Consider the following 16619-nt stretch of genomic DNA (forward strand, 5'->3'; position numbering starts at 1 on the left):
TTGAGTAGATATGCATGTTTTTACCTCAACTTCTCAGCAGATGGCAGTAAAGTGCCATGTTCTGATTTCATCTGCTCACTGCATGGTTTTCCGACATGACTTGTGGAAGAAGCACCTATTCTAATTCTCCCGAAGGACCTCACGAGCTCACAGTGTTTCTTCATAATATACACTTGTCACTACAGGGCATGTATATGAAATATGCGTATTAAATATGCACCACTCGTCTGTATTTTGAACTGTGGTGGCTTGTGTGTTGTTGCGGCTGGAGACTATGCCGCTGGTGTTTCAAACACCAGCAGGGTCACCCATGGTGGACAGGTTTCAGCAGAGCTTCCAGACTAAGACAGACTCGGAAGAAGGAAGGGGGCGTCCATCTCTCAAAGAATTGGCCAGTGAAAACCTTATGAGTAGCAGTGAAACACTGATCCATTACTGGAAAACTTTATGAATAGCCTTGAAACGTTGTCCAATATAGTGCCAGAAGATGAGCCCCTCAGGTCGGAAGACACTCAAAATATGACAGGGGAAGAGCTGCCTCCTCAGAGTAGAGCCGACCTTAATGATGTGGATGGAGTAAAGCTTTCAGGCTCTCCATTTGCTGATGTGGCACGACTCAAAATGGGAAGGAAAAGCTGCAAACATCCATTAATAATTGGAACATGGAATGTATGAAGTATGAATGTAGGAAAAATGCAATTTGTCAGAAATGAAATAGAATGCATAAAGATCTATATCCTAGGCATTGGTGAGCTGAAATGGACTGGTTTTGGTCATTTTGAATCAGACAACCATGTTGTTGTTGTTGTTATGTGCCATCGAGTCAAACCCGACTCATAGCAACCCCTCCTTGGGTTTCTGAGGCAGTATCACTACGGAAGTAGGATTGCCCAACCTTCCTTTCGAGGAGTGGCTGGTGGGTTTGAACTGCCAGCCGTCTGGTTAGCAGGCAAGTGTCTTAGCCACTATGCTACCAGAGCTCCCATATGATCTACTATACTGGGAATGACAAATTGAAGAGGAATGGTGTGGCATTCATCATCACAAAGAATATTTCAAGATCTGTCATGAAGTACAATGCTCTCAGTGATAGGATAATATCCATACACCTACAAGAAAGACCAGTTAATACTACTATCACCCAAATTTGCACACCAACCACCAAAGCCAAAGATGAGGAAATTGAAAGTTTTTACCAACTTCTGCAGTCTGAAATTGACCAAACATGCAATCAAAATGTGTTGATTATCATTGGTGACTGGAATGCAAAAGTTGGAACAAAGAAGAGTTACTGGTAGTTGGAAAATATGGCCTTGGTGATAGAAATAATGCTGGAGATCACATGATAGAGTTTTGCAAGACCAACAACTTATTCATTGCAAGTACCTTTTTTCAACAGCATAAGTGATGACTATACACGTGGACTTCAACAGATGGAATGCACAGGATCAGATCAACTACATCTGTGGAAAGAAGCGATGGAAAATCTCAATATCTTCATCCAAAACAAGGCTAGGAGCTGACTGTGGAACAGACCATCAACTGCTCATATGCAAGTTCAACTTGAAGTTGAAGTCAATTAAAATAAGTCCAAGAGAGCCAAATTATGATCTTGAATATATCACTCCTGAATTTAGAGACCATCTAAAGAATAGATTTGATGCATTGAACACCAATGACTGAAAACCAGAGGAATTGTGGGATGACATCAAGAACATCATCCATGAAGAAAGCAAAAGGTCATTAAAAAGACAGGAAAGGAAGAAAAGACCAAAATGGATGTCAGAAGAGACTCTGAAACTTGCCCTTGGATAGAGAGTACCTAAAGCAAATGGAAGAAATGACAAGATAAAAGAGCAGAACAGAAGATTTCAAAGAGCAGCTCGAGAAAACAAAGTCAATTATTATAATGAAATGTGCAAAGACCTGGAGTTAGAAAACGGAAAGGGAAGAACACACTCAGCACTTCTCAAGCTGAAAGAATTGAAGAAAAAATTCAAGCCTCAAGTTGGAATATTGAAAGATTCTATGGGAAAAATAATGAATGATGAAGGAAGCATCAAAAGAAGATGGAAAGAATACACAGAGTCACTGTACCAAAAAGAATTGGTTGATGTTCATCCATTTCAGGAGGATCAAGAACCAATGATATTGAAGGAAAAGTCAAAGCTGCACTGAAGGAACTGGCAAAGAACAAGGCTCCAAGAACTGATGGAATACTCAGATGTTTCAACAAAGTGATGCGGCATTGGAGGCACTCACTTGTATATGCCAAGAAATTTAGAAGACAGCTACCTGGCCAACTGGCTAGAAAAGATCCATATTTGTACCCATTCCAAAGAAAAATGATCCCACATCATTAACATCACATGCAAGTAAAATCTTGCTGAAGATAATTCAAAAATGGTTGCAGCAGTATACTGACAGAGAACTTCCAGAACTGCAAGTTGGAGTCAGAAGAGGATGTGGAACAAGGGATATTATTGCTGATGTCAGATGGATCTTGGCTGAAAGCAAAGACTACCAGAAAGATGTTTACTTGTGTTTTATTGACTGTGCTAAAGCATTGATGGTGTGGATCATAACAAATGATGGACAACATTGAGAAGAATGGGAATTCCAGAACACTTAATTGTGCTCATGAGGAACCTGTACATAGACCAGGAGGCTGTCATTCAAACAGAACAAGGGGATGCTGCATGATTTAAAATCAGGAAGAGAACGTGTCAGGGTTGTATCCTATCACCATACTTATTCAAACTGTATGCTGAGCAAATAATCTGAGAAGCTGGATTATATGAAGAAGAGCGTGGCATCAGGATTGGAGGAAGACTCATTAACACCCTGCGACAAGCAGATGACACAACTCCTTCCTGAAAGTGAGGATGACTTGAAGCACTTACTGGTGAAGATGTGAAGATAAAAACTAGTCTGCAATATGGATTACATATAGAAAACAAAACTCCTCACAACTGGACCAATAAGCAGCATCACAATAAAAAGATTGAAGTTGTTAAAGATTTCATATCACTTGGTTCCACAATCAACACCAATGGAAGCAGAAGTCAAGACATCAGGCAATGTATTGCATTGGGCAAATCTGCTGCAAAGGACCTCTTGAAGGTGCTGTGGAGCAAAGATGTCTCCTTGAAGACTAAGGTGCACCTAACCCAAGCCATGGTATTTTCAATCATGTCATATGCATGAGAGAGCTGGACAAAGAACAAGGAAGACTGAAGAAGAGTTGATACTTTTGAGTTGTGGTATTGGTAAAGAATACTGAAAGTACCAGGGACTGCCAAAAGAATGAACAAATCTGTCCTGGAAGAAGTGCAGCTTCTTGGAAGTGAGAATGGCCAGAGTTTGTCTCACCTACTTTGATCATGTTGTCAGAAGGGATCATTCCCTGGAAAAGTATATCATGGTTGGTAAAGTGGAGGGTCAGCAAAGAAGGGGAAGACCCTCAATGAGATGGATTGCCACAGTGGCTGCAATGATGGGCTCAGGTATAGCAAGGATTGTGAGGCTGGCACAGGACCAGGCAGTGTTTTGTTCTGTTGTACATAAAGTCACTATGACTCGGAGCCAACTCAACAGCACCTAACAACAACAACAACATATTAAATATACACCTAGTAGGTGTTAAGAGGAAGATGCCTTCATGATGCAAATTGGACATAATGCAGCAGCTTCATTAGATGAACTCAGTTTGAACTACCGTTCCGGCTATAACTTCAGTTATATTAGGACCACCCTTGCAGAAATCTGTCAGTAGTCCCACAGGCAGAGAAAAAAAATCTGCCCTCGTGTGTTTTCACAACCAAGGGTGATTAACAAGCTAACACTGGGTAAGGAAATCCAAGCACGTGGGATGGGAAATGAAAGGCCATTTTTCTCAATATGCTCAGTGTGTGTGTGATTCCTTAATAATGTTTACATTTTAACAGCAATACTTAGAGTAATTTTTTAAACACTATTCTTATTGAAATTCCAGCAGGAAAAATAACTTTTCTATTGCTTTTTTGGTGCCCTTGTGTGTGAGATTGTTTATGTTATTTTGTTTTTAATAATGTAAATTTTCTTCTTTTTTTTTAATTTGGTTTCAGTGAAAGTTTACAGAGCAAATAAGTTTTCCATTCAACAGTTAATACACATTTTGCTTCATAACCTTAGTTACAATTTCTTCAGTGTAACAACACTCTTCACGCTTCCTCCCTGGGTTCCCCATATCCATTTATCCTTCTTTCCTGTATTCTGAGCTTTATTTTGGGGCAAATGTTGCCCTTTTGGTCTCGTATAGTTGAGTACATTCTTTACAAGTGTTATTATAGTCTATTGTTCATTTGTCTATCATTTGACTGCAAATGATCCCCAGCGGCAGGTTTGAAGAGTGTCTAAGGGCCACAGTCTGGCACAGGGTGTGTGTGTGGGGGGTGTTCCACCTGTCACTATCAGACCAATAAGTCTGGTCTCCTTTTATGCTTTTGAAATGTCTACATTTTTCTCCCATTCTGCCAGGACCTTCTGTGGTCCCAATCAGAGCAATCAGTAGTGGTAGCAAGACACAGCTAGTTCTGGTCTCAGAGTAGTGGAGGCTGTGGTTTGCATGATCCAATAGTCCTCTGGATTGTTTCCTTGAGTCTTTGATTTCCTTCACTCTTCTTTCCTCTGGATGGGGAAAGACCAGATCTGAGATGGCCCCTCACTAGCCTTTAAGACCTCAGTCGCTACTCACCACAGTGGGGTGTAGACCTCTTTGTAAACTATTTTATGCCAATTGACTTAGCTGTCCTAAGACACTGTGGGCTAATGATGCAAAATTTCTTAGGAACATTCTATCATATTAGTGCTGTGTGTGAGTGTTGACATCTAGTATTTCAACAGAATTTGAGATGCCAGCAATGATTAAAAAATAAATAATACCTTTATATGCCATGAAGGGAAAAAAAATTCAGACTGTAAGATGAATTCCAATTAAGATCTTAGAATAAATGAAATGTAGCATGCATCTATGAATTCATCACTATGTGAGTACATATGAGCAACTACATGCTGGTTGAAGGCAGATGTGCAAGACTTGTACCCGTCGCCCCTTATTAACTCTGCCTATCGCCTCCAGTATCATGTCTTTGTGTAGTGCCCCTACACTGACTTCTCAGCTTGGCCCCAAGATTGACTTTGCCTGCTGGAGTATCAGTAAGCATGATGCAAGCAGGGGGATTTATTCTTTTGCAGCCCTTGAGGCAACATGTAGAGGTCCAGCTACCCTCCTCCAGAGACCATTTGGAGAGATGTTTGGCCTGCTCCTAGCAGTTCCAGCCACCTCTGCTGAGACCAGACATAAGAAACTGCCTTGGATTCCCAGTCAAGTGAGGCATCTGGCTGACTGCAGTTGTATGAGTGACCAAAGCAAGATAGCAGAACTGCCCAGCTAACCCCAGCCTAAATTGCAAAATTATAAAAAAATAAGTGGTGGTTATTTTAAGCCACTGAATTCTGGGGTAGAAACACTGGTACATATCCCAAAGAGTGCTATTGGTTTCTTGTTCATGAGAGGCACTAAGCAGTGGGGGGCCTATGGTGGGTGAGAGGTCTTCTGGGTGGGCGCTCTTTGATTAGATTAGGAAAAGAATGGGGCAGGTATTTGAGAAGAGGGCCATCATGGAGGTCCTCTGCCTTAGTATGGGTTTCTCTAGAAGCAGACGTTGAGGCAAGGCTTTGAAGAGAAGGGAAATTAGCTAATAAAGGGTGCATTATCAAGCCAAAATCACTGTGGGCAAGTGGAGCTTAATTCTGCTGGGGAAATCTGGAAGCCAGTATAGAACATGTGCTTCTAACTTATCCCATCCAAAAGGCAAGGGACCTGGGTATTCATCTCCTATTAATCTCATTGAGGGCTGCTGGAATGAGAACCAAAAAAAACCCAAAAAACAAAAAACTCACTGCCATTGAGTCAATTCTGATTCATAGTGACCCCCATCGGGTTCCCAAGGTGGTAAATCTTTATGGAACTATATTGCCTCAATTCCTTCCACGGAGCAGCTGGTGGGTCTGAACTGCCAACCTTCTGGTTAGCAATCAAATGCCTTAGGCACTACACTACCAGAGCTCCTTGCTGAACTGAGAAGTGGGAATGAATCCCTGGGACTTGTAGCTTACTACACTCATCCCCAGCACAGAGGTGGCACCAGTGGTCCAAGAATGCCCACAGCCAACAATTCAGGTGCTGGTCCTACCAGGGAGGCCACCACGCATTGAAAGCATAAGGGTGACAGGACATAGTCTCAACCTCAGTGTCTGCTATACACCCCACTCAAAACATGATCCTTCACCCAGGTGCCACAGCCACTCCCCTCCAATAATACCCCCAAAGATTAGAAAATAGCATCTCTAGTTCAGGTTGAGTTTAATAGAGCTTCAGGGACCCTCAGATAAGGAGAGGGACTCATTGGGAATGCTGAGGTCTGGGACGAAGACTCAGTTAATTTCTGAATCACAAAGCAGTAGGGCCTAGGGGACTCTAATCACAGAGGGGCCTTCCTATGCTCCAGGGGTTAGAACCTGAAGGGTGAGTGTACTCAGGAGAACTAGGGGGCCATCTTAGGAATCCAACTGGGGTGGTATCATATATGGGGATTATATATGGGGTTCTGGGCATGAAGATGAAGAGCTGGGTTAGGGCAGAAACCCTGAGAAATCCCAGCAGGGAAAGGGTTAGGGGTTCAGGGTGTTTCATAGAAACAATCAAGGGGCCTCAATTTCACAGAAATCATCAAGGGGCTCCTTGTGGGTGGGGGAGGGGTATCACACCACCCCAAACATTGGGGACTGTTCACCCCAGCAGCCATTCTGGGGTTTTAATGTAAGACCCTGGATGGCAGGACATTCCATATACATTATCATGGATTTGCAATTAGCATACTCTGGCTGTCCCACAGGACGGAGGGGACTGGAAAATCAGTCCAGGTCTGGGTTCGAGTCCTAAGAGGACAAGGCTGGGGGTGCCACACGGCTCCTCTTCAACAGCTGCCGGAGCTGTGAACAAAGCAAAGCAGGGTGAGAGGTTCATGAAGTCAGAAAGGGAGCAGGGATGCATACCCTATGGAGCTGGAGATTAAAGAGGAAAGACTGCGTGGGATCAGTTGGGATTGAAGGCCAGAAGTCCAGAGTTAAGATTTTGTGTTGGGAATGAAGGTCTGGGTTCACACAATGAAAAAGGGGATCAGCTCAGGAGCCAGAATTAAGAATGAAGGGTTCCCACCTTGGGGTTACCACTGGAGTGGAGGTCAAAGGGTAAAAGCAAGGAGTGACAGGTTACCATTAAGAATCATAAGTCCTTCTTTGAGACGAGGACGCAGGGTTTGGGGAGAGGTCAGGAGTCACCATTGTAAGGTCAACCCTGAGTTAAGAGGTCACACTTTGAAGTCAGGGTTGAATAAGGGTCAAGTCTCCCTCTAAATCAGGAATGGGTAGTGTCAGGGGGTCATCCTTTTACGTCAGAGGCCACCCAGCAATCAGGCTGGGCTCGTTGCTCACCCCCTCAGGGCCTGGCCCTGGCCGCAGCAGGTGAACGGGCTGCTCATTCTCCAGGTTGCGCAACGTTGGGTCTGCTCCAGCCGCCAGCAAGCGCCGCACGATAGCATCCTGGGAAGGTCCAGGGGGCAGGGCAGCTGCCATGTGGAGGGCTGTGTTCCCATGGGCCTGGGGATAGTGAGGGACACACTGATAGGCTCAGGCTCAGCTGGCCTGGGCCCTCAACATCACGCTTCCTACTGTAACTGCCACATCCACTCCCACACGTCCCTCCTTCACATTCTCATCCCAAATGTCCCCAATCACATCACTGACTCCCCCTCTAGATCCACATTCCACACATCCCTCTACACCCACGCTCCCCACACCACCCTATGCCTATGTCCTCTGCATCTGCTCCCAGTCTCTGACCACATCTTAAACATTCTCCATGTCCCACACATCCCCATTGACATCTACAACCTACAGCACTCAGCCCCACTCTGCCATATATCACACAATCTGCACACCCCAGTCCAGAGCACCACCTTCATGTTGACAAAGGCCCGCAGGTCTCCCTGTGGCAACTCCAGCAGCAGCTGAACCAAGACAGGGTTGGCAGCCTGTACAGCCAAGTGCAGAACAGTCTTGTTGCTTTTGATCTCCTACAGGGAGGGACAGCAGAGATCAAGCTCATCCTCATACCTTCCCATGGAACCCAGGAGGAGCCTTCAGAGACGCTGGTCCTCCTTTGCAAGCCCCACCCAGGATCACCTTGTACAATTATGTCTGTTGGCACTATGTAAAAGTACTCATCTAAGGGGGTGCCATTCATATCATACAGATCCAAGCTGGACATTATGACAATTTCCCCACTCAAGTGTCTTTCAAAAAAAAAAGACTCCTTTTTCAAGCCCCTAAAGGAAACTGCTGGTCTAGCAACTACCCTGGTCACCCACAATCTACTATATACAATTAAATGTACCTTCATCTCACATGGAACATATCTACAAGAACAAGGGTTGCGTGGCATTGATCAGTAGAGTAAATAAGCCTATGTCTTCTGCAATAGTTAGCTGTTCTTTTTAGGTTGTGCACCAAATAAAGACATTTGCACAGTGAAACATTATGTGCCTTTAGAGTTTAGGATGATAATGAAAATTTTAAACACTGTCTGCCTATACAGGGCAAAACAACCTGTTTACTCACCAAATAAATTATGAAGAAAAAACAAAGTAATGGAGGGGGAAACTCCAGATTAAGTGTGACTAAAAAAGATGTATCATTGCAACCGGTGGAATTCCTTTGGTCCCTGATGTTTTTTGATGCAAAAAAATAAATGTATGTCACTTTAGAACCTAACAGAAATTTAATCACAGGCAAGATATTTGATATTATGAAATTATGATTCATTTCATTAGGGTTGAATAATGGAACTGAGGTTAAAAGTGTTCTTATTTTTCAGGAACACAAATATTTATGGGTAAAATCATATGCTGGAATTTTCTTAAACATGTCACTGTGTGTCACTGCGTTGATTCCAACTCATAATGACCCTATAGGACAGAGCAGATCTGTCCCATGGGGTTTCCTAGGCTGTAATCTTTTCAGGAGCAGACCACCAGGTCTTTTCTCCCATGAAAAGATGGAGCAGCTGGTAGATTCGAACCTCTGCCCTTGCGGTTTGCAGCTGACCATATAAGCGCTGTGCCACCAGGGCTCCTTCTAAATATAATATAGGAAAGTGAAAGAGTAGGTGGGGCAGGACCAGCCATGGGTTGCTGGCTACAAACATCAGGCACGTGGAGTTCGTTAGACTATTGTCTGTACCTTAACTGTGCTCAAAATTACTTGACTAAAATAAAAATAAGTGTATGTTTAACTCTTTCAATCAGTTCTCTGTGAAAAAGCTACTATCATGCAAAAAGAAGATAATAATATTGCTAAGAGCCAGGTTCTGGGGTCAGACCATCTGGGTTCCAGTACCTTATCTAACACTCACAAGCTGTATGATTTTACTCCATTTTACAACCTCAGCTGCCTTATCAGTAAAATAAAACCAAAAAACCAAACCCACTGCCATTGAGCCGATTCCAATTCATAGTGACCCTCACTGGGTTTCCAAGGCTGTAAATCATTATGGAAGTAGATTGCTCCATCTTCCTCCCAAGTAGCAAGTGGTGGGTTTGAACCACCGACCTGGTTAGCAGCCAAATGCCTTACCCACTACACCATCAGAGCTCCCAATCAGTGAAATAGAGAAAGCAACTATAGTATATGTCAAAGGGTTGTTTGTGAGGATTCAATAAGCTAATCCATGAAACGCCCACACGCTGCCATCGAGTTGATTCTGACTCACAGCACCTCTAAAGGACAGTAGAACTGCCCCATAGGGTTTCCAAGCCTGTAATTCTTTAAGGAAGCAAACCTCAAACCAAACCCACTGCCATGGAGTCAATTCTGACTCACAGTCACCCTACAGGACAGTGTAGAACTGCCCCATAGGATTTCCAAGGCTATAAATCTTTATGGAAGCAGACTGCCTCATCTTTCTCCCAGGGAGCAGCTGGGGGGTTCGAACCACTGACATTTTAGTTAGCAGTCCCATGCTTTAACCTCAGTGCCACCAGAAAACTCTATGCTTGATAAATAGAAACTAAGATCAATAATGTTATTATTTCTAGCTGATAATTGACACAGGGAAGTGAAATAACCTGTTCGAGGTAACACAGCTGAGGAGAGGCAAAGTTAGCATTTGTTTGGCGCCCTGGACATCCAGGCTCCCCTACCTAACTTTTCCTCCCAGATGCCAGTTGCCCACAGTCCAGCTCACCTGGCTGGTGTGATCAGCACCCATGTGTAGCAACATCTGGACACAAGTCAGCCTGTCTCGGGCCTGGGCACTCAGCACCCGGGGACACAGGTCGGGTGGGCACATGGCAACGTTGAGGGACAGAATGGCTGTGTGGAGGGGGGTGAGGCCTGCATAACAGAGACAGTGAGGGCCTTGCATCTGGAGCACCCAACCTAACCAGCCCTGCCTGCCACCAGCCCACCTGCTGTCTGACTTACCCTCGAAGTCTCTGGCTTCCAAGTTAACTCGGACTCCTGAGTTAAACACAGCCTGGGGAGGAAGGAGAAGGAAGAATGAAGAATAAGGGTCTCCCAGGTTGACTAACCCTGGAAACCAGGATCTGGGCAACCCGTCTGCCCCAGACATCCCACCTGCCAGTTGACTTTACCGAGAGGACTCCCGGGAGCCCGTAGGTGGCAGCCACATGCAAGACAGAACGTCCCCGATGGTCAGTGACGTTGGGCTCAGCACCCAGGTTCAGCAGGTCCTCCACAATCAGGGGCTGGTTGGCGGCAGCAGCCACAAGCAGCGGTGTCTGCAGGCCACAGGGAAGGTTGGCTCAGGCCCCATCTCCCTCCTTCCTCAGACCCAGGAGCCTGGGCTCCCAGCCCTCTCCTCTCCAGGCCCTCCGCAGCCGTCTCTGCACCCCAGAGTGCAGGCCCTCAGGCCTCACCTTGCCCTTGTGCTCACGAATGTCCAGCTGTCTGCATGCCTGGAGCATCTCAGCGGCAGCGTATGCTGCCCAGCGCAGGCCCCGAGCCGCAAACAGGTGCAGGAGCCTGAGGACAGGTTGGGAACAGCAGTGAACAGAGCTTCCTCCCTGCAGCCCCAAGTCTGACCAGGAGCCTGCAGACCCTATTCCCCCACACTCACGTGTCCCCCTCCTCATCCTGGGTCAGCAGCTGCTGTGGCCCCAAGGCATGCATGTGAGCACGAGCTGCATCCAGGGATGGTCCCTGGACCACATGAGGCAAGTGTGGGGTTCCTGAGAGAAGTCCAGAAACTCTCCAAGGTTCTGCCTGTGGTGGAGAAGGCTCTGCATAGAGTCTAGTGTCCAAGGAGTCCTGAAGGATACAGGTGATGGGGAGAGCTGGTCAGCTGAGATTTCCCCCTTCCCAGACTGCCTCCTCCACACTCACACATATGCATGTAAAGAGACAGGGACAGGGACAGAGAGCCCTGATGGAGTGGGTAGTTGTCCCGTCTGTGCCCAGTGACCTCGGACCTTTGGACCTCTCAGTTTTAACCATCAGAACAATGGATCTCAACCCAGCCCTGGATATCTCAAATTGCTGCATGAGAGTAGTATGCATTTTTAGGGGCCCCACTCGATCTTACCTCCATGCCCTGAGGAAACGGGCACAGCTGGCCTGGGTCCGAGGGTGGGTAGAAGTTGGAAGGCTGGAAGCTTTCAGCAGCAGCAGCAGCAGCAGGAGGGTAAGAGTAGGTGCTGTCCGTGTAGGCAGCATGCGTGTTGGGGTCCCAATCTGGAAAGCCTGTGGGGGGCACCAGGCCACTGAATCCCGAACTTACAGGCTCCTGCTGCCCTACGAAGTGACTGTGGCCTGCATGTGAGAGGAAGGGCAGGGGCAGGTCTAGTTAGAGGGTTAGAGAAACCATGGGCCAGAGCTGTGTGAGGCCCTGGCGCTGCCCAAGGTACTGTGACACCAAGCGGCTGGGGCCTGGACTCCTGGGCCACTGAGAGACTAAGTGTGAAGATTACTGGGCTCCAAAGAATCTGAGGAATCAAACTACTGGGTCCCAGCAAGAATGGGGGCCTGTGGCTACCACTGTGAACCACTCAGACGGGGATCTACGTAGGAGATCCTGGATAGAGTGGGAGAACAATGTAGAACAAAACTCAAAATCATTAAAAAAAAAAACGACCAAGTTTGCTGGTCTGATAGTGCCTGGTGAAACTCCTGAGACTATGGCCCCTAGCTGCCCTTCAGGTCTGGAATTGAACCCACTCCTGTGGCTTCCAACCAAACAGGAGACAGGCATATGAGCTGAACAATTACATCAGGCAGATACACTCCTTGGAGACATCAGTCATGGGAGAATACAAGGGCTGTGTATGCACAGGGAGACAGCTTGAGGGGCAGCAGGAGTGCATGGGAGGGAAGGACACGGGGAAAATGTTAACTATGGGGAGGAAGTGGGAGGAGAGCTGTTGCATTGTGGGAAATCACAGTCAATGTCATGAGACAAAGTGTATGTGAACTACTATATGGAAAATGAATTTGTTCCGTAAACTTTCACCCAAATCACTCACACTCTCTCTCACACACACACACACACACACACACACACAATGGGAGCCTGATGCCTGGGTTCCCAGAAGTTCTAAGAGTTGGTATGTTTGAATTCCCAAGGGAAGATGGGAACCAGGTTACATTTTCAACTTACCAGCCTCACTCTCATTCGCAGATGGAGTCAGGGGTTGCACCAGGGGAGCCAGGAACTGTTCCTGTCAGAGGCACAGGCAAAAAGAAACAAGTGTGAATTTATTTGGCAGATTCCTCTCCATCAGTTTCTCCACAGACAGGGCCTCTCAGTCAGGATTTACATCTCCCATCAGCTCTCAGGGCCCCGCAGGTAAGCAAGTCCCTGCCTAACACCACATGGTCTCGGAGAATTGTAGTTATAGGACTTCAGGGGCCTCACCGATGCCCCACCAGCATCAGGATGCTGCTGGCGGCGCCGCTGCTCTTCCAGGAGTTTCTTCACAGTCTGCGATGGGCAGTGGCTGCGCTCATTACGGCTCACTGTGTGTGGAGAAGGAAGGGAAATCATCAAGGGTACTTAAAGTCATTCAAGTGTTCCAAAACCAAGCCAAACTCACTACCGTGGAGTCGGATCTGACTCCTAACGACTCCTCCTTGGGTTTCCGAGGCGGTATCGCTACGGAAGTAGATTGCCCAACCTCCCTTCTGAGCAGTGGCTGGTGGGTTTGAACCGCCAGCCTTCTGGTTAGCAGTCAGATGCCTTGGGCACCACGCCACCGGAGCTCCTACTCAAGGGTTCAGGGAAATGGATTTGGGCGCCCTCCCCGCCCTCCTGCGCGGAAAAACTGGCACATTCGGGCAGCCTGAGAACGCCAAAGCCAGTCAAGGTTATGGGTGCGGTACCCGCCTCCGCCGTTTCCTTCCCTTTGCTCCTCACTTTCCCTCTGACCCAATTTTCCACCAGCGTCGTGGAAACGGAGAAGGGCGGGGAGGAGGGCACTCCTCGGCACCCCTCGTCATTTCCGTAAAAAATCCCACCCCAAATCTTCCAGTCCTGAGACCTCCGGGGTCGCCGAGCATCTCTCCCTGAAGACGTACATCCAAGTTCCCAACAGCTCTCTGTCCTGGAAGCTGAACTTTCCCCAGGAACCTAGGTATCCGAGTTCCCAGTCTCTCTCCCCGAGAAACCGGGAGTCAACAGTCCCCCAGCCATAAGGGATCTAAAGGTCCAGGCTCCCAGCCTCTTCCTCCTTCAGAATCGAGTCCAGGCCCCCAACGCTCAGACGCAGGGGTCCGGGAGCCCAACACCCTTCTCTCCAGGACCCAGAATTCACGTCTTCCGTCCCCTCCTCCCTAGGACTTGGGTCCGGTTGCCAAACCCTTCCTCCCCTCGAGCCAGGAAATCCGGAACCTCAACGTTCACCCGTCCAAGCCCGGGTACGGGCGAAGGAAGGGTTAAGGCGGGTATGGCAAATTCGGAAACCGCCCACATGCGACGCGCTGACATCACGGCGCTCACGCAAAGGAATCTTCCACCTCCCGGTTTCCCTTCCGGTCCCCAGGTGTCCGGCCTGGAGGCGGGCGGCGCGGCCAAGCGTGGGGCTCACGGAATCCCCAAGCATGGGGAATTCCTGCTAAGCCCTAGGGACCTTGGGCGGGTGGCAACTCGGGAAGTCCCGAGGCGAGGTCGCAGCCAGCATGGACACGGCGATCAGGCGCTTGATCTTCCCCACAGAAATCAATGACTGATTTCAAACAACCACGCCCCCAAAGACCCAAAAATCCAGCTCCTCCTTCTAAAGGCAAGAATCCGGGCCACCAACCCCCTCCTCCTCCAGGGCTCAGAAGTCCCGGCCCTCAGTACTTCCACCTAAAGGTGGATTCTAGATTCCCATTCTTCTACTCCCTCAGGACCAAGGAGACCAGGATTCCAGCCGCCGTAACAATGGACTGTTACGACCCGGAAGCCTAGGCACCCTTTCCCTTCCAGGTACCGGGTACTCTCAGAAGCCGGGACGCTGATGCTCCAAGTCCTCCCGTCCCTAAGGGACGCGATAGTCCGATCCCCAGCTTTCAGTCCTCTACCAGGCAGAGCGTGCCTCACCTTCCCTCCCATCTATTACCTCGGGGGTTCCGTGGCGCGGATTGCGGGGCCCCAGGGCCCCGGCCTCGGCGCTGCGCCAGCCTCGCTGTTCCCCCGCGGAGCCGCCGCCGGGTCCCCGATCTTGAGTCTTGGCCCCGCTAGTTTTTAAACTGGGGTTTTGACACCGCCCCGTCCTGGGCAGGGCCCCGCCTACAGACCCGGGAGTCCCCGCGTCGCGCGGCTGCAGAAGTAGTCACTTAATGGGCGGGGCCAACCTGGAGGGCGGTCCTCGTGCGCCTCCAGGGAAAGACCTGGTTGCCGGGTGTTGGGTTTGAGGGAGGTGGGGCCTGGGCTACCGGATCCTTCGGTCCCGGAGTGGGCGGGTGCTGGGGCCTGTTGAACTGAGTGCTGGGCGTCTTTACTCCTGGACCCTGGCCTGAGGGACAGTTCTCCTGGGTCCTGGGGGATGAAGAGGCTGGGGGAATGGACTCCCTGGTCTCAAGGGAGGAAAGATCTGTGGGTAGGAGTGATATTAAAAAATAAAGAAAAAAACAAACCTGTTGCCATTGGGGCGATTCCGACCCACGGCGACCTTAAGTGTTACCAGAGTAGAACTCTCCTCCATGTGAGTAGTGGGGGCAAACCGTTCAGGACGCCCAGGGACTTTCAGGAGTGATGTGGGTGGGGTCCAGTTTCTCCCTTTTCCCCACTTAACCTTCTTTCTTACAAGTCAAGTCTCATTTTTTTTTTTCTCTTTATTATTATTATTGGCTTTAGGTGCAGATTTACAGAGCAGAGTTTGTTTTACATTCAACATTTCGTGTACATTTGGTTTCACTCATTTATTTTAGGTGACACTTTGCTAGGTGCTGTGGTGTGTCGGTGGTGTCACTAGGTTGATGTTACCTAGTGCAGTAACTCATGGATCCTCACACCCCCATACCTCCTCCCATACCAGCCCATTAGTAATATGTATTATCAATTTTAATTACAATAATGTGATAAATAGCTGTAATTGCTTGAGTCTGTGCAACTTTATAGGAATAAAAACCTACGGCCATCAAGTCCACTCCAACTCATAGTGACCCCCGTTGGGTTTCCGAGGTGTACGTCTTTACAGAAGTAGATTGCCTCATCTTCCTTCCAGCAGAATGGCTGGTGGGTTTGAACTGCCAACCTTCTGGTTAGCAGTCAAAAGCCATAGGCAATGCCCCACTAGAGGTTATTAGATTATATGAATACTAACAACAAAATTGTTTTGTAAAATTTTTCAATGTTCAATTACAACATTATTAGTAACTGACTGGAGGCTTCTTGATTTTTCTCCTGTTAATTGAGGAGTTCTGGTGGCATAGTAGGGCACTCTGGTGGTGCAGTGACTAAGGCGTTCAGCTGCTACCAAAATGTCGGTGGTCCTAACCCACCAGCGCTCTGTGAAAGAAAGATGAGGCAGTCTGTTTCTGTAAAGATTTGCAGCCTTGGAAACCCTGAGGGGTTGCTATGAGTTGGAATTGACTCAATGGCAGTGGGTTTTTGGTTTTTAATGGCTTAATGGTTAAAGCATTTGCTGCTAACCAAAGGTTGGCCATTGGAACTCACCAGCCACTCCTCAGGAGAAAGAGGAGGCCGATTTACAGCCTTGAAAACCCTATAGGGCAGTTCTACTCTGTCCTCTAGGATCACTATGAGTTGGAATCCACTCAGTGGCAGTGGGTTTGTTTCTGTTGGTTGGCTTTTCTTTGAATTACTACCTCATTTTCAAAAGAGTTATTGATACAGGTTCACAAATACTCATGACCACAATATTGTAGCTAAAACACTAGAAAATTTGACAAAACCTGTAGTTAAAACAACGCCAGCAAGAAAAACAACAGAACGTGTTTGTAGCACCTGCAGACAAAACCACCTGATTCCAGGTACCCTTGTAATTGGGTAATAATGA

At 47.7% G+C, this 16619-nt stretch overlaps 1 protein-coding gene across 1 annotated transcript; it reads right to left on the reverse strand.

Annotated features, from left to right (window-relative positions):
- Positions 1-6981: 6981 nt before the first annotated feature.
- Positions 6982-15302, reverse strand: NFKBID (NFKB inhibitor delta). Its single transcript, XM_007954893.2, has 14 exons — positions 15235-15302; positions 15034-15136; positions 14699-14918; positions 13034-13134; positions 12776-12836; positions 11705-11931; positions 11240-11385; positions 11040-11145; positions 10755-10901; positions 10585-10636; positions 10346-10494; positions 8061-8177; positions 7537-7701; positions 6982-7035 (listed from the first exon to the last, which is right to left on the reverse strand). Exons 1-14 carry the CDS (start codon positions 15300-15302, stop codon positions 6982-6984), a joined length of 1716 nt encoding a protein of 571 aa, XP_007953084.1.
- Positions 15303-16619: the final 1317 nt, after the last annotated feature.

Source organism: Orycteropus afer, unplaced genomic scaffold (genome assembly GCF_000298275.1).
Source record: "Orycteropus afer afer isolate SDZICR_OR568_19922 unplaced genomic scaffold, OryAfe1.0 scaffold00476, whole genome shotgun sequence".
Lineage (NCBI taxonomy): Eukaryota > Metazoa > Chordata > Mammalia > Tubulidentata > Orycteropodidae > Orycteropus > Orycteropus afer.

Bases quoted from the DNA above. Each gene is read 5' to 3' on its own strand.
- NFKBID (XM_007954893.2), bottom strand. From the start codon at position 15,302: ATGGAGGAGAGTTCTACTCTGGTAACACTTAAGGTCGCCGTGGGTCGG. The intron at 13,135-14,698 runs GTGAGGCACGCT...CTCCACACACAG, and splicing joins GGTAATAGATGGGAGGGAAG to TGAGCCGTAATGAGCGCAGC. The intron at 8,178-10,345 runs GTGAGCTGGACT...CCCTCCCTGTAG, and splicing joins GTGCTGATCACACCAGCCAG to GAGATCAAAAGCAACAAGAC.